The sequence below is a fragment of the Hypanus sabinus genome, chromosome 14, assembly GCF_030144855.1.
Source record: "Hypanus sabinus isolate sHypSab1 chromosome 14, sHypSab1.hap1, whole genome shotgun sequence".
Classification (NCBI taxonomy): domain Eukaryota; kingdom Metazoa; phylum Chordata; class Chondrichthyes; order Myliobatiformes; family Dasyatidae; genus Hypanus; species Hypanus sabinus.
In genome coordinates, this window is record NC_082719.1 from 76,841,858 (window position 1) to 76,867,337 (window position 25,480).

Sequence of the window (25,480 nt, forward strand, 5' to 3'; positions counted from 1 at the left end):
TGCTTCGTTGAGCACCCCCGCACCATCCGCCATAAGCGGGACTTCCAGTTGGGCAAATATTTTAATTCGCGTTCCCATGCCGACGTGTCGGTCCACGACTTCCTTTCGTGCCAAGGTGAGGCCATTCTCAGTGTGTGGAGGAGCACACTTTTTATTTCATCTTAGTAGCCTCTAAATTGATAGGATGAATATTGATTTCTCTTTCCGATAAACCATTCCCCACTCTGACCTTTTATCTCTTCTCATCTGCCTATTACTTCCCTCTGGGCCCCCTCCTTCTTCCCTTTCTCCTATCCTCCACTCTCCTCTCTCACCAGATTCCAGCCCTTGACCTTTCCTACCCACCTAGCTTCACCTATCACCTTCCAGCTAGTCTCTTCGACTGCCCCGCCCCACCTGTTTGATTCTGGCACCTTCTCCCTTCCTTCTCTGTCATGAAGAAGGGTCTTGGCCCACACTGCAGATTGTTTACTCTTTTCCATAGATGCTACCTGACCTGCTGAGTCCCTCCAGCATTTTGAGTGTGTTGCTACAAGACCTTATTCCCTGCACTGCGTGCCTTCAAATATAACAAACTCATCCCACTGAGGGCAATTTTGCCCCATCATCTGCCTGTCCTTCCTCACAGTCTCACTACACACAATACATTGACTGACATGCCAACTGCCCCACCCTCAGCACTGTCACTCTGGCTCCCACCCTCCCTCCTCCGCCAAATTCGTTTAAACCCTCCCCAACAGCTCTAACAAACTCGTCTTATAGAATCACAGTATCACAATTGTACTGATTTAAAATTCTCATCATTGGGTAACATTACTAGCTTGCTAATATCCTCTTGAGGCCTTTTCATCCTTATTATGATTTAAATTCTCACGTAGTTTTGCGTCATTATTGAACTTGCGGGTGTTACGTTTCATCCCCTCGGCCAAATTGCTGATACGGATTGTGAGTGGTTGGGGCTCAAGCCATAAATCTAGGGGTCGCAGACGGCCAATTTAAGACACTTTTATTTTCAACTAAGGCTCGTGTATCGCCCCTAATTCCATGTACACAACCCCCCGGGTAGAACCTTATCGAGTCTTTTGAAAATCCATATTTTGCTCCCCGTCATCATAAAGCCCAGAAAATTTCCCCTAAATTAAATCCATGTTGACTATTCAATGACGTTCAATGGTTTCGATTTGTTTGTTGATCCTCTTAGACCCGGACATTATGAAAAATGATGGGAGTAAAGTGAGGCTCAGCTGAGACCGGCAATTGTTTTTTCTTAAGGCTTAAACAAATCAGGAGAGTAATATTGAAATGCAGTGATTGCAAAGTACTAGATTTGAATGCCTTTAAAGTGCCAAAAATGCTATTACCGTATGGCAGACTGCTTCGCAATGACTGTACAGAATCAGTTCTTTCCGGGTCGGATGATTGACAGCTCGGACTCGGAACGTGACACGGGGCGCAGCCGCGCGAGCCCGCGGGGATCGGGGCGGCGGTGACGTGCTGTTCTGAGGAAGGTTCTGGATTGGGCAGCCTCGTTGTGAGCCTGGGATGACGCGCCGCAGTTGCTGAGGGGTGTGACTCGGGAGGCTGAGGGAGGCTGGGGCCGCTGAGTGACGGGAGAGAGAGAGAGTGTGTGAGGCACAGAGGGACCTGCTGAAAATCGGCTGCAGGGCCACAGAACTGACCACACCCGCGGCGTGAAGAGGGAAGCTGATCGGCGATGGCGTCGGGCGGAGAGTGAGTTAACACGGGGGGCCGGGGGCGGGTGCACTGGAGGAGCCGATGTCTGCTCTCTCCCCTCCGTCTTTGAAGACCGGTAGGCCTTAGGCTTCTGCTGGTTCACTGCAGTAGGCAGTAGGGAGGGGGAAGGGAGAAGGAGGGCCGTCCAATTTCACTGTGTCATTCCGGCCTAGCTGCCAGCGCTGCGCGGGGCCGGCGACATGAAGATGCCCAATTCCCTTGAATGTGTGGTGTATTTTCTCGGTGGGCCTGCGGGGAGGATGCAGTCACGTCCGTCCGCTGCTTGCTTGCCGCAATTTAATTCTCCCCGATCAGCAGGATGAGTTTTTTTTGTAAGGGCCTAGTTCGCCGTATTTTCAGGGTTGCTGCTTGGCATCTTCCAAACAACCGAGATCAATGGCATACCATTTGATTGACTTCTGCCATTATCTCAATTCCATTACCCAACACTGAGAATCGGCATTAGCGAATAAGCAAACGCCCAGCCATAATGTTATTCCTGTCGCTTGACGTTGGAAATTTGACATGGACTGATCGACGGAAGTAATCAGAATGGACAATAGAAATACTTAATTTTTGTTTGTTTGATAATCTGCTTTTGTAATTCCTCAAGAATGGGCCTGACACTATGATATTGTTCAATCAGCGTTCATATTTTAATTTTACAACGGAAATGGGGATACTGTAAATAGTACACTTGTACCTCATTTATGTTGCTAATATCATACATTTTTAGTCTTTGGGCCTTTCATGTTTTGAACTAAATATGCTCGGTTGTGTGTCCTACAATTGTATGATTGTACGTGCATACACACAAAAGGACATGGAACACTTTGATAAATGATGGCAACAATATATTACATATGCAGCGGGGTTGAAGGTCAATTTTACTTTTCCAGGGTTGTATATCTGAGCTCATGTTGAAACTGTCTGCTGTGCAGGCATATCTTAGTACCTAGTTGTTTTCCCATTTAGTCAATATCATCATTATCTGTAATCATAGTAATTCTAGTTCTTTAGCAAAGTTTATCTGTAACCATTTCCATAAGAAATTCTACTCAAACATTAATCCTATATTATCTCCTGTGTTGTTTGCCTGGGTTTACCACATTAACTATACGATTTCTTCCAAACCCATTCAATGTAGAAGTCCCTTGTGCACGGATATAATAGGTATCGCACCACATTTTCAGGATAAAGTATCTGCCATGTTATTGGATTTTTCTGGTTTTAACATTCATACTGTTTATTTTCTTGATTTTTCTGGAGTAAAGTTGAGGTCTATAATTCCAAATTCTCATTTGAATTAGATAAACCTGTTTTAAAGTAATTGTTAAGTTGCCCAATAACTTGCACAAAGAAACAAACAATGCTCCTTTCCTCGAGAGGGGAGTCCAAAACCAGGGGATAGAGATTAAGAATGGAAGGGGAGATATTTAAAGTGACTTGAAGGACAATTTTTTCCACACATGATGGTGAGTGTGTGGAGTAAGTTGACAGGGGAAGTGTTTGAGGCAAGTACAGAAGTACTATTTCTGAAGCATTTGGATAGCTTCATAGAGGGGCGGGCCTTGGAGAGATATGTAATGAATGCAGGAAATAGGGACCTTGGTGCAGACTCATTGGCCGAAAGGCATGCCTCTGTGCTTTATTGCTGTAGGGCTCAGTGCTGGAAATGCTGAGGATTTCCACCATCTTTGTTTCAGATAATCCAGTTTCAGTAATTTTTTTAATATTTTGATATTGGCAGTAACATGCATGAAACAGCTTTTGTATTTTTTCTTTGTTTAATTTTTTGCTTTTGATTTTATTTTCAAGCCAGTAATAGTGTAAGATTTTTAACTCCTTGTAATGTAACTGTTATTCTTTCTGAGTCAAGGGTGAATGACTTCCAATGGCAACAACTTTTCAGTTATGAGTCCAGAACTAGTAGCATTTTCATCTCTAAAAAGGAACTGGAATAATATCCACAATCCTTGATTTGCTTCTTTTGATAAATCCTTTGGTAGCCTACACTATTTCTTCATATGGTTTTCAACCTTCTCACATGCCCCAAATCTCCTAATTTTGTTCCCATTCTCAACCATCATTGTTTGAAAAAAAAAGCATTATCTTGAAATTGCAGAGTGATCTGGGTTTCCTATTGTATCAAAAAGCTAGTGTTCAGGTTCTTATGAAAGGTAACATAATGTATTTTTTTTAAATGATGGGGATTGAACACAATTAGAGATGTTACGTAAGGTGTCAGAGAAGACTTAATCGAATGATACATGAGTTACAGATTGTTTTGAGGGAAGATGTTAGTGTGTAAATTTGGAAGAGTAAAGGGGAACTTGATTGAAACATAGAATCTGTTTCAGTTGTGGAAATGAAGAGAATGTTCTCTTTTCTAGCTTTAACATTTCCCAGAATTGAAAATAAATGACTGTCTTAAGACAGAAATGTGAATTTTTTTGGAATTTGATTCTTTGGAACCTGGTTCATGAAAATGTAGTGGAAGAGGTGCCTGATTACTTTTTGAGGCAGGGAAGCTAAATGTTGTCAAGGATAAGCAGGAATGTTGAGCAAGGTTATAACCTAATCAGCTGGGAATTTGAATAACAGCAGACTGTTTGTAACCAGTTTGACTCCTGCAACACATCTTTCTGTTGATCGCACCTAATATTGGTAGCTTTGCCTTCGTTAACCAGGTCCAGTGTTATGGAATTCGTCCTTTAAAGTCTAACTCTGATCAATCAACCTTTGGTAATTTGTTCTTTGATCTCCTTTTGTACTGTAGATCCAAATTAGGTAAAAGGTATTAATTTAGAAAAGTCATTGTTTAAAATCTATTATGGAGAACTTTTGGATTTATCATTTCGTGAAGAGCATTTTGGTTACAGCAAAGACTTGATTAAAACATCAAATTATTAGGTTTACAGCAAAAATTGTTGACATTTCAGATTGAGACCAGTCTTGATGCAGGGTTTCCATCTGACAAGTCATTTCATCTCCCCCATCGTACATGTCTCCCACCCTCACAGATGCTGCTTGACCTGCTGAATTCTTGCTGTCAGCCACTGTTTCCTGTGTCTGAATTAAGATGTAACTTTGTATCTGTTGTCTCTAAGCAGTGGAGTTTGAATTGCACACACAAAATGCTGGTGGAACACAGCAAGCCAGACAGCATCTATAATGACAAGCACTGTCGACGTTTCAGGCTGAGTCCCTTCGTCTCGTCTTTGTCTTGGCCCGAAATGTCAACAGTGCTTCTCCTTATAGATGCTGCCTGGCCTGCTGTGTTCCACCAGCATTTTGTGTGTGTTGTTTGAATTTCCAGCATCTGCAAATTTCCTTGTGTTTGGAGTTTGAATTGGTTGATTTTTAGCAGTATTAATGTGATGAAGTTTTCTGCATGGAATGCATAAAAAAGTTTTTTCCTTTTTTAGTACATGTGATTTATCAATATTCTCGAATTGGCTTTGCCTGTGGAAATCAGTTCTTTTTTTAGGGTTATCTCCCTTTGCTGATTTGTCTTTTGAAATTTTTTTGCATCTGAAGACAACAGAATATATTGAGACAGGGAATGGAATAGTTCCTGCTAATGCAGATGGGCCAAATATTTCATATGTCGCTCTAGGTATAAAATAACAAAGGATATAGTGGGATTGTGATCACACTGGATGAAGATTAACTCAATGTAAGTAATTGGAAACAACCCTGCATTTGAGTGCTAAATATATTGCCTGGTATCTCAATTAGTCTTGCATAGTTCAATGTACGACTAAGGGACTAAAGCATGGACTGTTCAGTGATTAGAAAGACTGTTCAGTTCATATTAATGTAATGATGATTTTCTGGTGCTGTAATGTATTGGTAGTATTACACTTATTATTTTAAGTGAAAATTGAAGTGCTTTGGATGCCTTTGCATTAACATAGCAGAAACTGTCCTGGAACCAGCACAAAGTATCATCACAAAGGCAGCTTGACAGTGCCTCTACTTTCTTAGAGGTTTGTGTAGATACGGCATGTCACTAAAAACTTCAACAAACTTTTAGAATACAGAGTGGAGATCATAACTGGCTACATCAAGTCCTGGTATAGAATCACAAATGCCCAGGAGTGGTAAACGCTACAGAAAATGGTGGACACAGCTCATTCTCCCCACCATTGTATACATTTACATGGAATGTGTCTCAAGAAAGCAGCATCCATTATCAAAGATTCTGCCATCCACCCTCTTCTCATTATTACCTTTGGGCAGGAGGTACAGAAGCTTTAGGTCCCACAATAGTAGGCTGTTGCCTTACAGCCATCAGTCTCCTGAATGGCATGAATAACTTCAATCACTATTGTTATGAACTGTTCTACGACCTAAAGACCCTCTTTCAAGTATTCTTTATGACTCATATACTTGATATTTTTTATTTGCAGTTTGTCTTTTGCACATTGGTTGTCCTGCCGAAGGGTTTGGGCCCAAAATGTCATTTGTATTTTTTTTCCATAGATGCTGCCTGGCTTGCTGAGTTCTTCCAGCTCTTTGTGAGGTTTGTTTTAGTATTTGTCTACTAATGTATGGTTTTTCATAAATTCTATTATGTTTTTCTTCTGAATACCTGCAATAAAATTAATCTCAAGGTAGTATATGGTAACATGCATTGTTTAGTGCTAAAATTTACTTTGAACTTTAGGGGTTCATTACAAAGAATGATCTTTTAGGCTAGGTTCAAACAGCACTTTGCCAGATTTTTTTCACTGAATAGGTTTTCATTCTTTGAAAGGAAGTGTGTTAAAATGGAAACTGAAACAATAGAAGATAAAAAATGTTGTAATTTTAAGGGCTTGCTGTAGCTTTGGAAAGACATTTCAAGCCTGAGAGAATAAAATAGGTTTGTCGTTGTGAGCAGACAAGGGGAAAGTGAATGATGCAAATGATGGTGCCAGCATTGTGTCAGGCATGGCAAATTACGTCTGAAGAGCAAAGATAACTGAAACTGTGAGATAAAAGACTGGACTATTTGAAATGATTGAATCTTTTGGCTAGAATATGACTATTGAAAGATAAGGTACTATTTTTCATACTTGAATAGAGCTTCATTGTAACATAGAGAATTGAAATGATAGGTGTCTGAAGCTCTATGGGCTATATGGAGAAAATCTGCGAAGCAGTCAGCCTCTGTTTTGGAGATAAAGGGGAGAATTGATAACACTTGTGGGGAAGGTGTTGTGAAACACTGAGAGGAGGAGGCCACACCAGAACGCCAGTATATTGGAAAATATAAGGAGAAGCATGATTTGGATGGGAATGTAACATTTTGTGAGTTTTACAGAAAGCTGGGCATTGCTTGGATACTTATAAATTGGAAAAATAACTTTTTTTCAGGTTAAGCTGAGTGTGTTTAAATAACTGGACTTAAAAGAGAATGCAAAGTTAATATACTAAAATAGAAATGTGAGCATACAAAATAAGTGGAAAGTCTTTTCAACTGAATGGCGAGGCACTTAGACAAAGTTAGATGTTAGTTTCATATTCCTCTTTGTGAAGGCATTGACCCAAGGCTTTGATGTGAAGCTGCTGGCAATTACCTTTTGTAACTGTGAGGATTTGCATATTCACATATACTTGCTTGGAAGTTCCAATATGGCTGATCAGTATTGCCATTCTGACTTTTAACCAAAATTAGAAACTACATGGAGTGTCCACAGCTACACTGGGAATTCAGTCATCTGGATTTGCAGATTAATCAGCTCAGGAACAACTGGAAAAGTTTCAAGAATTTTGTGTTTTTAATATTGGAAGTATGAAAGCTTTGGAATATTTGTGTGATACAGATACTTGTAGACACCCATGCTGATTAACAGCATTCACTAATGTTCCTTTAGGCTGGGTTCAATCAACACTTTCCCAGAGTTTAGCTAGCTGTCAAAAGTATTTCTGTGAAATTTCTAATTGAAGTGCCATTTGTGCCATTAACAGTTGATGTTTAAGGTTCAAATTAACTTTGGGGACTGAGCTGTCTCTGGGAAATGAAGTGTTTTGAATGCATTTTTTCCCCCAGATTTTATATTCCAATGTCTTTAAGACAGAGGAAATGAATTAGGCCATTTGGTCCATTGAGTCTGCTCTGCTGTTCCATCATGGCTGATTCTCCTGCCTTCCTGAAACCTTTGACTCTTTTATGAATCAAGAAACTGTCGACCTCTGCTTTAATTATACCAAAAGACTTGGCCCCTAGAGTCATCTGTGGCAATGAATTCCACAGATTCACCACCTTTTGGTGAAGAGATTCCTCCTCATCTCTATTCTAAAGAGATCTTGAATTCTGAGGTTGGTTATCTGGTCCTAGACACTCTCACTATTGAAAACATCCTCTCCGCGTGCATTCTATTTAGGCCTTTCAACATCACCAAACTGCAAATTTTTTTGAAAGTGTTGCTTCCTCAGAAATTTCCTTTGGTTATGATAGACCTCTTGAATCTGAACACAAATGCAATTTCAGATTACTTATATCACATACAAATTTGAAGAAATAAGAAATTAACTTTTGAATATAATGCATTTAATTGCATAAGTGGTGTTCAATGGTTGAAGAGTGTCTTGTTGATGATTTTTGTTTGTACTCGGTGTCTGAGGTTTCTTGCTTAACAATAATCAGCTAGCATCGATGGATTCCAATTGCCCGGATACTGTTTCTTCATGACTGTAGTTCTTGGTGAAGCTTTTCATCATGCTGGTCACTGACAGCACCAAGATTTGCAGGAAAGAAGTCTAAATGGGAATGCAGATAATGAATCTTTAGTGACATGTTGCACTTCATGGTTTTGTATGTTTGAAGCATGTTGTCAACTAGCTACATGTAGTGTGGTGCTCTATAGTTGCCAAGAAAGTTTTCAACAACATCTTTGATTGTCTTCCATGTGATTTTCTCTGTTCCCACTAACAATTTTTTGAATTGCCTGTCATTGATGACCTGTTTGATATGTGGACCAACGAAAATGCCTTCCGTAATCTTGGCATCAGTTATTTTGGGAAACATCTATCTCAAATATCAAAATCCTCAGGGAAATTTTTGTGCCTAGTGACAGCAAATTCCATCCTTCTGGTCTTGAACCTAGTAATTCTACTTTTGACAAACCCAAGTCTTGAACCAGGTCACTTAATTCAGATTGAGTTATCAGATGAGGCTCACTCAGCATGAATCTGTATCAGTATTTCCATTCTTGGCTTGTGCATCATGGTATCTTTGGCTCTTCGAGACTTCCTGTGGTGGCTTAGGTACTGGAGGACTATCGTCGTGTGGTCACAGATCTCATGGCTGAAGGGAGATTTAGGTATTCAAAGGATTTCTTGTTTTTAGCTGAGAAACGAGACATTGGTTAGACAGAAGTAGTAGTCTGTCACATGGTTCTGCTCTCGGCATATCATTGGAACAGCGAATGGCATTGACTTCCGAGTACCTCTGAGCCAAGTTTTAAGATCAACAATATTGTGCAACGAATGTGAGGAGCCCAGGCTTTGGTTTGGTGGCCAGTTTTACACCCAGAGTAAAGCTCATAGGCCTTTTTAATAAGAGGAGTCATCCTCTGTCTTTGAGATTTAAGCGTATACTCGACACTAATATAATAAAGTATTGCAGCTGTGCAACATTGGTGAGGCATTTTACTATCATGTATACTGAAAATATAACTACTGTACTTATAATTATGCACAATATGCACATAGAGCATTTGTATCATCGTGATCACAAACTGATGTCCATGTAAATGGAATGCATAGAACAATGCATGCATGATGCTTTCATTGCCTCTCAAAAACCTGTCCTGCCATGCAGTAACCACCCTGTCTTAGCATGCTCAGGCATGCCTGCAAAGATAGAGATGATCTCAGCTTATATTGTGGGCAACATTTTAATTGACTTGAATTATGAATTGAAATAACAAATGTAAGTGGTTTAAAAATATGGTGCATGATGGGGAAATTCCATGGTGTTTTCATGATCAGCAGCCAAAAATCCATAAGATGCAGCCAAAAGTATTCAGGAAGCAAAATGTTTGTTTGTTTTTTTTAAACTTTTTTTATTGCATTTTTAAATGATTACAAAATATGAAAAAACAATGTATATAACCCTTACCCACTCCCCTTAACCCCTCCCCCCTAACTGCCCTATAGAAAAAAAAGAAAGAAAGAAAGAATGTTTGTTGTCCAGCATATTTGATAGGTTTCAATTAGATTTCAATGAGAATGTCTAAATATTTCAGATTCTTTAATGTTTTGCAGTTGGCACTGATTGTTAAATAATGTACATCATCTTATTTTGAATTTTCTCTTATGTGATACGTTACCTCTCTATTTGATTAAAATATTTTCTTCTGTCAATATATGGATCTTGATAATCTATCTTGCATATGCTGGATGTGATTCCTGTGATCTAAAGCTAACTGATTATGTAAATATCACAGATTGAATTTTGCTGTCTCTCTTATTCAGTTCTCTTTCAGATCAAACTTTGTCCTGTGTACTTCCCCTCCCACAAATTTCCTCTTCTCAGCTAAGGATTCCACACGAACTAGTGTGACATTGTGGCGACTCATTTCCTAGCGTATCCGAACCGACTCACAATTAGATAGCCTACGGGGGTTTGCGAGCACAGAGCTTTGGAGCCTCTTCGCCATGGGGGGCCGGTTGACAGAGGCTTAAAAGTGAGGCTGAAGTTTTCGAATAAAGTTTTTTCCTTCGACTGCAGTTACCGACTCCGTGTCGTAATTTTAGCGCTGCGTGTAGCACACTGCTACAACATTTTATTTATTTTTAATAGATATTTAGGAGAATGTGCTATAAAAGTTGGGGTCTTCAATATATAGGTAGATAGAGAAAATCAGGTTGGTGCTAGATTACAGGAGGGGGAATTTCTAGAGTGCCTATGAAATGTCTTTTTAGAGCAGATAATGGTTGAGCCCACTAGAAGATCAGCTATTCTGAATTGGGTGTTGGGCAATGAACCAGAATTGATTAGAGAACTCTTAGGGATAATATGATTGAATTCATCCTGAAATTTGAGGAAAAACTAAGGTCCTTTGTATCAGAGTTACAGTAAAAGGAGTTAGAGGCATGAGAGCAGTTGGCTGGAATTGATTGGAAAAGAACACTGACAGGGATAACAACAGAACAGCAGTGCATGGAATTTCTGGAAGCAATTCGGAAGGCACAGGATATCTACATCCCAAAGAGGGGGAAGTATTCTAAAAGCAAGATTACACAACAATGGCTAACAAGAGAAGTCAAAGCCAACATGAAAGCCAAAGAGAGGACACATAATAGAGCAAAGGTTAATGGGAAGTTAAAGGATTGGGAAGCTTTTAAAAACCAACAGAAGGCAACATAGAAAAATAAACATCATTAAGGTGAAGATGGAATACAAAAATAAGCTTGTCAATAATATTAGAGGATGCCAACATTTTTTTTCAGATACATAAAATGTAAACGAGAGGCGAGTGGATATTGGATTGCTGGAAAACAATATCCCAGAGTAGTAATGGGAGACAAGGAAATAGAGGATAAACTGAATAAGTATTTTGCATCAGTCTTCACTGGTGGAATTACACCATCAGTATGGTGGAAGTTCCAGGTGTCAGAGGGCATGAAGTGTGTGAAATTACCATAATCAGAGAAAAGATTCTTGGGAAGTTGAAAGGTCTGAAGGTTGGTAAGTCACCTGTACGAGATGGTGTACACTCCAGAGTTCTGAAAGAGGTGGCTGAAGAAATCCAGGAGGCATTAGTAATGATCTTTCAAGAATCACTAGATTCTGGAATGGTTCCGGAAGACTGGTAAATTGCAAATGTCACTCCATTCTTCAAGAAGGGAGAGAAGCAGAAAAAGGAAATTATAGGCCAGTTAGTGTGACCTCAGTGGTTGGGAAGATGTTGGAGTCGATTATTAAGGATGAGGTCTCAGGGTACTTGGAAGCACATGATAAATTAGGCCATATTCAATATGGTTTCCTCAAGGGAAAGTCGTGCCTAATAAATGTGTTGGAATTCTTTGAAGTAAAAAGCAGGATAGACAAAGGAAAATTTGTTGTTGTGTACTTGGATTTTCAGAAGGCCTTTGACAAGGTACCAGACATGAGGTGGCTTAATAAGCTATGAGCCCATGGTATTACATGAAAAATTCTAGCATGGATAAAGCAGTGGCTGATTGGCAAGAGGCAAAGAGTGGGAATAAAGGGAACGAGCCTATTCTGGCTGGCTGCAGGTGACTAGTGGTATTCCACAGGAGTCTGCTGAGACCGATACTTTGTTAATCATTTGGATGATGGAATTGATGGCTTTGTTGCAAAGTTTGCAGATGATATAAAGGTAGGTGGAGGGGCAGGTAGTTTTGAGGAAGAAGTGTATTGTCATGCACATTGGTAGATGAAGAAAATACAAAACAAGGTGCAAAGAGACTTGTGAAGGGTTCCCTGAAGGTTAATTTACAAGTTAATCTGTGGTGAGGAAGGCAAATGCAATGTGAACATTCATTTCAAGAAGACTTGAATGCAAAAACAAGGATGTAATGTTGAGACTTTGACACTGGTGAGGCCTCACTTGCAGTATTGTGAGCAGGTTTGGGCCCCTTATCTTTGAAAGGATGTGCTGAAACTGAGAGGGTTCAGAGGAGGTTCATGAAAATAATTCCAGGATTGAATGACTTTTCTTATGAAGAGTGTCGGCTCTAGGCCTGTATTCATTAGAATTCTGAAGAACAAGGCTTGACCTCATTGAAACCTATCGATTGGTGAAAGGCCTTGACAGTGGATGTGCAGTGGAGATGAAGGGGAATTTCTTTAGTCAGAGAGTGGTGAATCTGTGGAATTCTTTGCATTGGCAGCTGTGGAGGCCAAGTCTTAATGTATATTTAAGGCAGTGATTGATAGATTCTTGATTATTCATGGCATGAAAGTATACGAGGAGAAGGCAGGAGATTAGGCCTGACAGGAAAATTGGATCAGCCATGATGAAATGACAGAGCAGACTTAATGGTCCACATGGCCTAATTCTGCTCCTATATCTTATGGCCTTACGGAGTTTTGTTTCTAAAGTTGTGTTAATAACTGTGGACATGCTGTATTGTGGTTGTCTCTTGAAGTTAGAGCACTAAAGTGTAGACTTGTATTTTTAGAAGAAAGCCACTTGATAAAATAATTTGCTTAACACTCCATTTATAAATTTTTTTGTTGATTGAAAAATGCTGAGCCTATGTCCCAAAATAATTTCCTGGTTACAATAGAAGAGAGGTGAGACATACTGATAAAAATAGCTTCTAATTTACTTGTATGAACACCAATATATCCATAATTTCTCTCGTGCTGTGGAGGACAGGGAATTGTTCGTTGCATTCATAGAAGTCATGTCAACTTGCAAGTGCATCAAGAAATGAGAGCCGGAAAAATACATTTTTATTCATTTAGCACCACACACAAAATGCTAGAGGAACTGAGCAGCTCAGGCAGCAGATGTGGATGGAAGTGAACAGTTGACATTTCAGGCCAAGACCTGAAAGGTAAGGGGAGGAGGAGGAGTACAAGCTGGTTGCCTATAGGTTGAGTCCAGGTGAGAAAGGTATGTGGGTGGGGGAAAGGGATTATGGGAAATGATGTGAAAAGCTAGAAAGTGATTGGAAGAAGGGCCGAAGGAGTCTGATATCAGAGGACTGTAGGCCATTGAATATAGACAGGGGACCAGAAGGAGGTGATGGGTAGGTCATTCTCTGCAACTTCCACAATCTCCAATGGAACACCACCATCAGGCACATCTCTGCGCCTACTTTGCTTCTCTCTCCTCATCGATCTCCCACCTGGCATTTGTCCTTGCAACCATGCTTATTGCAGATGCCATCCCCAACACCTCCTGCCTCACCACCATTCAGGAACCGAAACAGTTGTTCTGTGTGAGGTGGTACTTCATCTGCCAATGTGAGTCATTTATTGCATCTGGTGCTCCTGATGTATCCTGCTGTCCGTTGGTGAGACCTAACACAGGCTGAGAGACCACTTCACTGAGCACCTTTGCTCTGCTGCAATAGCAAGAATATCCTGCTGCCTAGCCACTTCAGTTCTGCTTCACGTGCACATTTTTACACTACTGTAGCGGTGTGCTACGGACCTGGCGCAACCGGTCGAGTTTCCGGCACTGCGGCGCAGAGGCCGACCTCCCAAACTGGGTCCGGCCCAGACTGTGGTTCTGGGCGGGGGGGGGGGGGGGGGCAGGGTTATGTGGCGACCCATTTCCTAGCGCACTGGAACCGGCTCACAAATAGCCAGCATGCCGGCACAAAGGCCAGTCCCAAAAGGGCGCCAGGTCTGCTTCGCCAACAAAGGGAAAAAGCCTGCAGGGGTTTGTGAGTACGTGTCCCTTACAGCATCCGCGCCCGGGGAGGGCGGGATGAGGGAGGCTTTCAGGCAAGGCTGTGAAGTTCGAATAAAATCATCTTTAATTGCAGTTTACCGACTCCGTGTTGTTATTTTAGCGCTGCGGGTGTGTGTCCGTCGGCCAGAGACAACATCTCATTCATTAAAGCCGATGGAGGTCTGTCTCCCAAGCCATCCAGGTGCAGTAAACGGGCAGCTCGCTCGCGCCGTGAGAGTCCAAAAGTCCTTAGGAGCAGGGCTTTGAATTCCGTGTACTTGCCGTCCGCTGGGGGAGACTGTACGAACTCCACAACCTGGGCCGCTGTGTCCTGGTTGAGGGAGCTCACCACGTAGTAGTAACTTGTGTCCTCTGATAACTTGTATCTGCCTAACGTGGAATTGGGCTTCTGCTTGCTGGAACCATAGGTGAGGTCGCAGCGCCCAGAAGCTTGGCAGTTTCAATGAAACCGCACGAACAGATGTGGCATTGGTCATCTCTGGTCCAAAAATCGTTTGGACCGTCGGGGTCACCAGTTGTAGCGGTGTGCTACACGCAGCGCTAAAATAACGACACGGAGTCGGTAAACTGCAATTAAAGATGATTTTATTCGAACTTCACAGTCTTGCTTTAAAGCCTCCCTCATCCCGCCCTCCCCGGGCGCGGATGCTGTAAGGGACACGTACTCACAAGCCCCCGCAGGCTTTTTCCTTTTGTTGGTGAAGCAGACCTGGCGCCCTTTTGGGACTGGCCTTTGTGCTGGCGCGCTGGCTACTTGTGAGCCGGTTCGAGTGTGTTAGGAAGTGGGTCGCCACACTACTTTCTCTACTGCCACAATGAAACCAAATGCAGGTTGGAGGAGCAACACATTATACTCTTCTTGGTAATCTCCAGCTTAATGGTATAAACATCAACTGTTCATTTCCTTCCATCGATGCTGCTTCCCCTGCTGAGTTCCTCCAGCTTTGTGTGTGTTGTTCATATTTTGTAGCATCTGCAGAATTTCTTGTCTGTACTTTTATTCATTAACTTTTTTCCACATGAATTCTGTAAGAGGGTTTTTTTTTTAGCATGCATCTGAAATTTTTAGATGATGAGTGAATAGTGTAAGAGCAAATTTCAGTTATCTGAGCAGCTGTGGCATGGGGTTCACCTGTAATTATACTGGAACACATATATTAGCAATATTTGAAGTTAATTTTGTGTAATGAGAGCCTGAAAGAGTGATTTAAAAATTTTGGAATAACCTTTGTCAAAGTTATATAATGACTCCGATCATCAAAGCCAAAATTGGATCTTGATTCTTCAGTATTTGCTTAAAGCTGTATTCATTATTCTGTATATATTATCTATAACGGGTATAGCAAGGTTATTAATGGCATTTGTAAATTGTTTCCTGGTGTTTCTTAGAAATATCAAATGTCCTCTCAATTGTGTATTAAGCAATCCTTTTTGGATTGTTGGTCCTAAAAATACTGATGGTATTGAGTCTATCATAAAATTTAATCATGGGAGTCTATCATTGAAATGTAATGTATTATCAGCAATTTGATAATATGATTGTACTAAAACAGAAATACTTCAGCTGATTTTTACTGATAATGGATTATCTTTTCAGACCAGTTCATTTACTGTATTTGTGTTAAATGGTATTGTTGCAATTAAAGAATTTTCATTTTTTTATACATTTATTTTTTATAGGTCTAAATCTGATGATTTATCAACTGCTATTCTGAAGCAGAAGCATCGACCTAATAGATTAATTGTTGATGAAGCAATTAATGAAGACAACAGTGTGGTTTCACTGTCTCAGGTATGCTTATAATTATGTAGTTGGAGCAAAGGCTTTTTAAGATCCAAAGCTAATGCCTGTTTCCCAATGTCCTTTTTATACCTTTTGAAGAATGCTAGAATGGTATTTCAAAGGGGCTCTGCAGTGTTCAGTCTAAAATGGCCATTCATTATTTGTGACTTCAAATATTATTTTACTTGGGAAGTGTTCAAACTAAACTTGTTAGTTGAGCCTTGTTCTAGTTTCTCCTTGCTGGAAGCCAAGAAGTGAAAGTAATTTCCAGATATGGTAGATAAATATCTCGTGTTGGTTTTCTCTTTCCTTTCCCATTTCTCCCTCTACCATAACCTAACATTACATGTATGATTAAGTTTGATAGTAGTTTGAATTTAACTTAAACTACATGGTGTTTTCCACTTGAAATGTTAACTGTTTCTCTTTCCACAGACACTGGTTGATAGCTTCAAAATTTTCCTGCCTTTTCTGTTTTCATATTAGATTTCTAAACACATGGCAATTTAAAAAAAAAAATCATCCACTTTGATGTCCCAATGAAGGACCTGGGCCCAAAATATCAGCTATTTGGTCCTTTTCACAGTTGCTGCCTGATCTGCTTTGTTTCTTCAGCATTTTGTGTTTGAGCCATTTTGATTTCTTTAGATCCACTCCACGTTTGCATTATATTTTATGCTGGTACTATATGGAGACAAGTAAATAATTTTTTGTACAAAACAAAAAATTATAAGCCTAAGCTCATGTACTGCTGTTTTATTATGTTTAACCAATTTTCGTAGGTTTTGAGGTAGTATAGACTAGTGTGCCATTTTCAGTTTGTTTAGAAATTTGAGGTGTTGAATAAGCATATTTTGAAAATGATCTATAATGCAGATTTTTTGTGTTCATACTTTTCTCAAGAATTGTCACATTTTTTGCAAATGGAGTAAAAAAAAATCTCGAGGCTGATTTGTATTAAGAACTCCAACAGCTGCCTTTTCATATAACAAAAGATTTTAAGCTATCCCATTCTCTGGTATTTTGAGGAAATCAATAAGCTATTACTATTGCTACTGTGAAATTCTGGTTCACAAATGTTTGCAATCTTTAAATTATTAAAATGCACATATGCCTGTGTTCCCTTTAGTTAAGCAATGTTTGATACAAAGATTTTTTTTAAAACCTGGCAGTTGTATATCCCCTGTTGTGCATCTACAGTGGTGCTAGGAAGTTTGTGAACCCTGTAGAATTTTCTCTTTTTCTGCATAAATATGACCTGAAATGTGATCAGATATATGGGTAACCCTGGTAATTTCTAAGGTAGGGACATGTTTGGCACAACTTTGTGGGCCAAAGGGCCTGCATTGTGCTGTAGGTTTTCTATGTTTAAATGATCCAATATTACATGTATTTGTTGGAAAAAGTATGTGAACCTTTTGCTTTCATTAATTGGTGCGACCCCCATGTACAGCAATAACTTCAACCAATGCTTCTGGTAACTGTTGATCAGTCTTGCACATCGGTTTGGAAGAATTTGATGCCATTTCTCCTTATAAAACTGCTTCAATTCTGTGGTGCTGGTGGGCTTCCTCCTTGCATAAACTGCTTGCTTCAGGTCCTTCCACAACATTTCTAGAGGATTAAGGTCAGGATTTTGACTTGGCCATTCCAAAGTCTGAATTTTCTTTTGTTAACGAACCTAACTATTCTGTTGTTGATTTACTCTTATCTTTGGGATTATTGTCTTCTTGCATATTCCAAATTCTATTAAGCTACAGGTGATAGAGTGCTATCCTGATATTCTCCTGTAAAATGTCTTGATAAATTTGATTTTATTGTTCCCGCAATGATTGAAAGCTGTCTTTGGCATTGAAACAGCAAAGCAGCCCCAAACTGTGATGCTCCTTCCACCAAACTTCACTTTTCTTATGAGGTTTTGGTGTTAGTATGCAGTGTTGTTTTTCCTCCAAACAGCGATGTGCATTTCTGCCAACGAGTTCAACTTTGGTCTTGTCTGTCCACAGAACATTGTCTCAGAAACAGTAGAACATCAGCTGGTCTTTTGCAAACTTGAGAGTGCGGCAATGTTTTTTTTTGGAAAGCAGTGGTTTCCTACACAGTGTCCTTCCACGGACACTATTCTACAGTGTTTTTATTGTAGTGGACACATGAACAAAGACTTTAGCAAGTTCTTGAGATTTCTGCAGGTCTTTTGCTGTCACTCTTGGTTCATTTTCACCTCCTTCAGAATTGCACAATGTGCTGTTGGTGTGATCTTTGCAGTATGCCCACTCCTAGGGAGAGCAGCAACAGTATTCAGTTTCCTCCATTTGTAAACAATTTCTCTTACTGGGACTGATGTGCACTAAGCTCTTTAGAAAAGCCTTTGTAGTCTTTTCCAGCTTAAAAGCATCTCTACAATTCTAAGGTCCTCTGAAAGTTACTTGATCAAGGAATGGTACACATAAACAGTTCTTTCTTGAGAGGAGCAGGTTTTGTTAGAAATCTGGCTTTGGGTGTCTTTTTTATAGGGCAGGTCACCTTGACAACTCACACCTCCAATCTCATCTCATTGATTAGAACACCTGACTCCAAATAGCTTTTGTGGAAGGCATTACCCCAGAGGTTCATGTACTATTCCCAACAATCATGTTACATTGAATCATTTTCTCAATAAATAAATTAACAAGTAGAATGTTTTTTGTGTTATTTAATTGGGCTCTCTTTATATGTTTAGGACTCTCATGAAGATCTGAGCACATTTTAGGTCATATTCTACAGGATTTAGAAACTTATAGCGCCACTGTATACTAGAATTATGTGCAAAGGTTATTCAGTGCCTTTTGGGATGCTGGAGCTAGAAAATCCAAATTCTGCTTCAACAGCTAAACACAAGCTTTATGTTGCAACTTCCAAATGTGTTAAAATGGACATTGGATTGAAGATTTAAGTGATCGTGCAATGTGTTGAGCAAGGTGGTTTTCACTTGGTTTACTTTGCATTTAATGAGTGTTAATATTGTTTTAGCAGAGAATATTCCACAAAGTAATCTGTATTTGTATTTGTTCAAGATATGCCATAAAAGCTCATGTTTGCACTTGTGCATATTGCTCCTGCTCTTTAGGTCTGCACTTAACCACTGAAAGTGATATTACATTGATTGCATAAAGTTATTTAATATTGCTAAATTTTAAATTTTCTTTGGCCTGGTTCTATAATTTCTTTGCTTTTGCTTCTTTAGGCCTGTGTAACATGAAGGAGCAATATAACTGAATTATATTGCCTATTTATCTAATGTTCATTTTATTATGAAGCTAGCATATGTTTTAAAGCAGGTTCCACACATCAAATAGTAATCAAAGAAAGTTGAAGATGTACTTTGTCCATCATGAAGTAATTATTTGTGTTGAATGCTATGTTTTACTTAAATAGAAAATGTGTATGTTAGAATTTCAGTTGAGGAATAATCTGCTATCTTTAGCTTTTTTTAAAATGTCAGTTTGTTTTCCAGTTTAATATTTGATCTTTTTGCTCTTGATCCCTGAACAAACCCTGAGATGCTGTGCATTGTTAACTCTTCCAACAAGTTGCAAACCATTGTCCTCATGTTCCTCACTTCTGGCTAGTGTGCACAAACCCAATCTAAAGCAAGATCAGCACTTTTCTTGTTGTGATAATACTGAGTTTTAAAGTACAATGAATTATAATCTGCTTTATTAGACCTTTAGATGCTTCTGGAATGAAAGTTTTCTATGTAGTTATGAGATGTACAAAATTTTAAGCATCAAATATGCATTATTTAAATGGGGAGAAATCATTAATGAGAAGATAAATTGAAATACTGTAATTAACATTTTTGGTGAAGTTGGCAGATAATGCATGACTTGAAAATGATGTCATTTAACAATTATTGTTTAGTGCATCATGACTTTATTTGATGCAGTTGTTATGTGTAAGAAATGAAGACCTCAAATCATTAAAAGTTGTTTTCAAGTGGATGTTAAAGAAATGCTCATTCCAGCTTTTTTGGAAACTGTTCAGAAATCGTACTGCAGTTTCTTTACTTAAATGAAGACGTGTTGATTGTAAGTTACTTCTCTTGTTTGGAATTTCATCTTGCACCTTGTCTGGATCGCAGTAATGTGTAGCATGTGAGTGAGTATGATTGGGTGATCTGCACGTTTCTGCCATTCTTTTTGTAAGTGGCTGAAATTTAATAGTTATGAAAGGCATTGTAACTGAGTGGCTAAGATAACAGTAGAGGTACATAAGGAAGATTCATCAGCCAGAATAAAAAATCCCCATCAGGAAGTGAAACAATGAATCAAGAGTGTCATCAATAGCTTTTTTTTAAAGACTGTCTATGGACAAGGCATTTTGAATTTTCTTTTGGCTTATTTATGTTGGGCATTTTTGCCTGTGCACAAAAGTTGACTATGTTGCACCTGCTCCCCCATTTTTAAGCTTGATTTGAATCTCTTCTATTAAAGATTTTATCAAATTACACACATTAACATTGCATGTGACTTTTAACAGCCAGTTGTCAATTTCTTTTTTCATTTATCTTAAGAAACTTCTAACAATTCTGTAAATTAGTTTCAAACTTTTAAGTAACACTGTGTAATATGCTAGAGACACCAGATTTGTGGGGGAACCAGGAAAGGTGTTAAAATACATATCCAATCATATTCCTGTAAACAAGCAAGAAGCATATTAAAGACACAAGATTCTACAGATGCTAGAAATCTTGAGTAATACACATAAAATGCAAGAAGCAGGTCAAGCAGTTTCAGTGGAGGGGGATAAACAATTGACAGTTTGGGCCAAGACCATTCCATCAATCCTGAAGGCTCTTGCCTGACATGTCAACTGTTTATTCCCCTCTATTGATGTTGCCTGAAAAGTATGTTAAGCAATTAAGCAGAACTTGTTTTAGAACCTTAAAAGTTATACAAATTCAAAGAAATGGAAATGGCATATAGCAAGTTCCTTGACCTCCTGCAAACACGAAAATAACCTAGAATCTCTCTAAAGGTGAGTGCTTTATTTAAATTTTAGTGATGCTGACAGGCTCAGGAGAGCTGCTTGATCCCATTAAAAACCTTCTTGGCTACCCCTCTGTTCTTCCCCTCTGAGTAGGCTTTGTCTGGTGGTGAGCTATAGCTTGTCAGTTTTGCTCCTTTCCACATTGAGGGCTTGCTTATTAGTTCCTGCAGCTTGGCATGAAGTCTAAAAGTGGTTTGACCTTCCTTGCTGCCACAATGCTCTATCGAAAATATGCTTGTTCATTGCCCAGCCTGAAGGCTTGACCCCAGATATGCCAGAAGTTGTCATTGGCAAAGAGAGTTAGTGAAAACAATCAGAAGTTTTTTTTATACTGAAAATATTTCTGAAGGTGTTGCAAAATAGTAACTTCAAAATGTTTTTGTTGAGATTTCTGCTAAAACAGCGGAGTTTCCATTTCCAGGCAGTTGTATGGCATGCTGTATTTGTGAAATGCTAAATTTCTCAGAGGGATTTTGGCTTTATAATTGCAATTCAACTCAACGGAGAAGTGCTCTTGTTTATAATTCTAAAGTCCAATCATGGTGCTTTGTAGAAATATTTCTAAGCGAATACAAATACAAGTAAAATAAAATTTAACTCCACATAGGTGATTGAGTTTTAAAGAGCTGAATTTCTGCTTTTTATGTTGAAATTTATTTACTTAAATAAGCATTTTTTCAGTAACTGATAGTTTCTAAACAACATTCTTGGCAGTTTCTGTATTCCTTCCATAATTTGATCTTGCATAATCTGTTTTGTAGCCTCAACCTCAGACTCGCTTGTGTGATGTTTTGTGGTATTTGTGAAAAGATTTAATGTCTTTTACATTGGATACTGTTATTTAATGAACCAAACTCATCAATTTGACAGGCAAAGATGGATGAACTTCAGTTATTCAGGGGAGATACGGTATTGCTAAAAGGAAAGAAGAGAAGAGAGACAGTTTGTATTGTTCTGTCAGATGATACATGCTCCGATGAAAAAGTTCGCATGAACAGGGTTGTGCGCAACAACTTGAGAGTTAGACTGGGTGACATTGTAAGGTAAGAGTAGTTTAAAAAGTTGGCACAACATCGTGGGCCAAAGAGCCTGTACTGTGCTTTACTGTTTTGTGTTCTAAGTGTTTATTGGAGAATGATGAAGCACAACTTAAAGTGATTTAGTGTCTTGGTGTATTACAGCATGGAAACTGGCCCTTTTGCCCAATTCGTTCATGCCAACCACCATGGTGACCTATAGTCCTATTTGGCAAAGATCCCTCTAAATTTCACCTGCATGTGTAATTATTGAAATGTCTTGCAAATGTTGTTATTGTAATGGCTTCTATGGCAGCTCACACTGTTGATGCACCATTCTCTGGTTGTACTTTTAGTCCCTTTCACCTTTTTGCCCTCTAGTTTTTAATTCCCCTTCCATGGAATACAGGCCACGTGCATTCACCCAATCAGTACCCACCATGGTTTTATACACCTCTAACTTTACCTGTAATCTCCTATCCTCTAAGTAATTAAGTTCTTGCTTGCCCAGCATCTCCCTATAATTCAAACCCTTGCTTTGAGGGTGCTGCCAGGGGTCCTCTCTGTACTCTTTCCAGTTTAATTGTCTTTCCTTTAACAGAGTGACAAAACTATTAGCAGTTACAATCAACTATAGTATCACATCCCAGTGTGATGTGACTTCACTGTTTTTGAAAGTTTTATTCTTTTGTCTTCAGCATTCAGCCATGCCCAGATGTAAAATATGGCAAACGAATCCATGTACTTCCCATTGATGACACAGTTGAGGGTATTACTGGAAACTTATTTGAAGTCTATCTCAAACCCTATTTCCTGGAAGCTTATAGGCCAATAAGAAAAGGTGAGCTACAAGACAGTTTAATGATTTTCTGAATCTTCAAATTGTTCTCAGTAATTTGTCCTATTTTATTGACTTTGATTTTTTTGGATAGCAAAGTCAAGTGTTATAAAGCAAATTAGGATATATTTTGAAATATTTATTGCACTGATTTTGCAAGTGATTTGCAGTACATGATGGCAGCTAATTTATTTATCTGTTTTACTCTAAAGGTGATATTTTCTTGGTTCGTGGTGGAATGCGTGCTGTGGAATTCAAAGTAGTGGAAACTGATCCAAGCCCATACTGTATAGTTGCTCCAGACACTGTAATCCACTGTGAGGGTGAACCCATCAAGCGTGAGGTATGCCCAAGATTTGATAGGGATTAGGTATTTGTAGGGAAAGCTTCTTGTACAGAAGAGTGGGGTGCTTTTAATTTTTTTTTAGAACTTGTCAGCTGATTAATAAATTACTACAGCTATCTAGATGCCTTATCAGCTTAGAATATTTGTGAAGTTGGTATAGGTTTATTTATTTCAATTTATTTGTTTATTTTGATTTTGGTGTAGTGTTATGTTGTCATTGAGGACAATGAGAAACCTTAAGATGCTCGGAAGCCTGGAATGCTGTCATTATTAAAATAAAGCATAATTTGCTTTTTATATTGGTATTGGAAGGGAGCTAAGTTCAATGTCTATTTGCTATCGTAAGGTGGAATGGTGCACATTTTAAATGTTTGTAGATGTTCAGATAATCGTATGTTATATTCGCAGAGGCATAGTCAGAGAAATACAATCCTTTAGCCCATCTGATCTATGCTAATTGCAGCATACCGACCATAGGTTCTTCCCCAGTTGCCTGCATTTGGCTTATAACCTTCCAAACTCCTCCACATAACCAAATATCTCTTCATTGTTGCAATTAGTTGTCTTGAACATTTCCTCCAGCAGCTCGTTACAGGTAGCCACTATAAATCTCCTCCCACTTTCATCTGTGCCTTCTAGTTTTGGATTCCATAGTCACGGGGAAAGGACTATTAACTTTCACTTTATCCATACCCTTCATGGTTTTATGAACTTACATTAGGTCACCCCTCATTGCCCTGTACTCCAAGGAATAAAGTTCCAGTGTGGTCAACTTCTCCTTATAATTCAGGTTCTCTAGGCCAGGCAGCTCCATTGTAAATCTCCTCTGCACTCTCACGAGATTTTAAAATCTATTTTAATCCTGTTATTTTTCTATTTTAACTGCAGCTAAAATTTTGGTGCTCAAATGGTATTTGTTTGAAATGCTTTTATGCATGTAGAATTAGTGTTGATTTCCTAAAGTTATATTTTCTTTGGGGAAGATATAACTACTAAAGACATGCAATTTGTTTTGGTTTCCACTTGAAGGATGAGGAAGAATCTCTGAATGAAGTTGGTTATGATGATATTGGTGGATGCAGAAAACAGCTTGCTCAGATCAAGGAGATGGTTGAGCTGCCTCTTCGGCATCCTGCACTGTTCAAAGCTATTGGTGTCAAGGTAAGGATGATGTTCTTCCTCTTAAAATTCCCTCTTTTGATGGGTATTTTAAAGATGTTAGAAGTTTACAGGTTTCCCCTGCTATCCGAAGGTAGAGCATTCCTATGAAACTGTTTGTAAACCGAAATGTTGTAAAACGAAGAAGCAGTTACCATTTATTTATATGGGGAAAATCTTTTGAGCGTTCCCAGACCCAAAAAATAACCTATCAAATAACACAAAACCTAAAATAACACGAACATATAGTAAAAACAGGAATTATATGATTAATATACAGCCTATAGAAAGTAGAAATATTGTATGTAGGGTGTAGTTTCTCTTAATAGGGAAGTCAGCAAGCCAAAATTGACTTGGAGAAATAAATAGGCGTGTACACTCACGTGCACGTACACACCTACGCACGTAAAGCCATACGTACGTACATGTGTACGCACGTACATGCATGTGCACGCAACTGCCTGTACAAGGCTCCACAGTCATGGTAGTCTTTCTTGGGGGTAAACACGTGTATAAAGCGGGCGTCTTTTGTAAAAGTGAAAATCCTTTTTGGTAAGCGAAAACAGGTACTAATTTAAGTTTTTCGTAACAGTGAGCTGTCGTAAAGCGAATTAAACGAGGGCAAATTAAAAATAATTTGCAGTATTGCAGTTGCAGTAAATTTCAAACATTCTATTTCACCATTTTTTAAGTGAAAGGCTCCTTTAGTAGTTTCATGTCTTTTTTGTAATTTAATTTCAAATTTCTTCTGATATTTAATTTATAAGTACAGTTGAATCATTATTTAAATTCTCAAACTTGCTCCCATTTCTCAATGTAGCCTCCACGAGGTATTCTCTTGTATGGGCCCCCTGGAACTGGCAAGACCCTAATTGCTCGTGCAGTGGCAAATGAAACTGGTGCATTTTTCTTCCTTATCAATGGTAAGATACTACTTTATTGTCAAGCTAAAATGATTGCTGAATGTTTGTGGCTTGAAAGACTAAAAGAGTATGCTCTTAATAGGTTAATGCTTTTTGGTTGTCATATATGTGCTGGTGATATTAGGAACTGGAGGCCAGTGCAATCAAGCATGAATGAGCATGGTTTGTATAATGCTTTGAAGCCTCAAATATGCAAAAGGAAGCATATTGAATTGTGATGAAATGCAAAATGTAAACTTCTATCTTTTGGCTTTGACATGGA

The 25,480-nt window shown here is 39.0% G+C and overlaps 1 protein-coding gene across 2 annotated transcripts in view; it reads left to right on the forward strand.

Annotated features, from left to right (window-relative positions):
* Nucleotides 1–1,573: 1,573 nt before the first annotated feature.
* Nucleotides 1,574–25,480, forward strand: part of vcp (valosin containing protein) — a 41,012-nt gene continuing 17,105 nt past the window's right edge. The window contains exons 1-7 of one of the 2 annotated variants that reach the window (XM_059989471.1): nucleotides 1,574–1,731; nucleotides 15,807–15,918; nucleotides 21,808–21,980; nucleotides 22,652–22,794; nucleotides 23,004–23,134; nucleotides 24,167–24,298; nucleotides 25,116–25,218. In XM_059989471.1, coding sequence (XP_059845454.1) covers nucleotides 1,715–1,731; nucleotides 15,807–15,918; nucleotides 21,808–21,980; nucleotides 22,652–22,794; nucleotides 23,004–23,134; nucleotides 24,167–24,298; nucleotides 25,116–25,218 — 811 coding nt within the window. In that variant the 5' untranslated portion in view covers nucleotides 1,574–1,714. Of the gene's footprint in view, nucleotides 1,732–6,243; nucleotides 6,263–15,806; nucleotides 15,919–21,807; nucleotides 21,981–22,651; nucleotides 22,795–23,003; nucleotides 23,135–24,166; nucleotides 24,299–25,115; nucleotides 25,219–25,480 lie in introns of those variants that run through there. The other variant, XM_059989472.1, reaches the window with a different exon arrangement.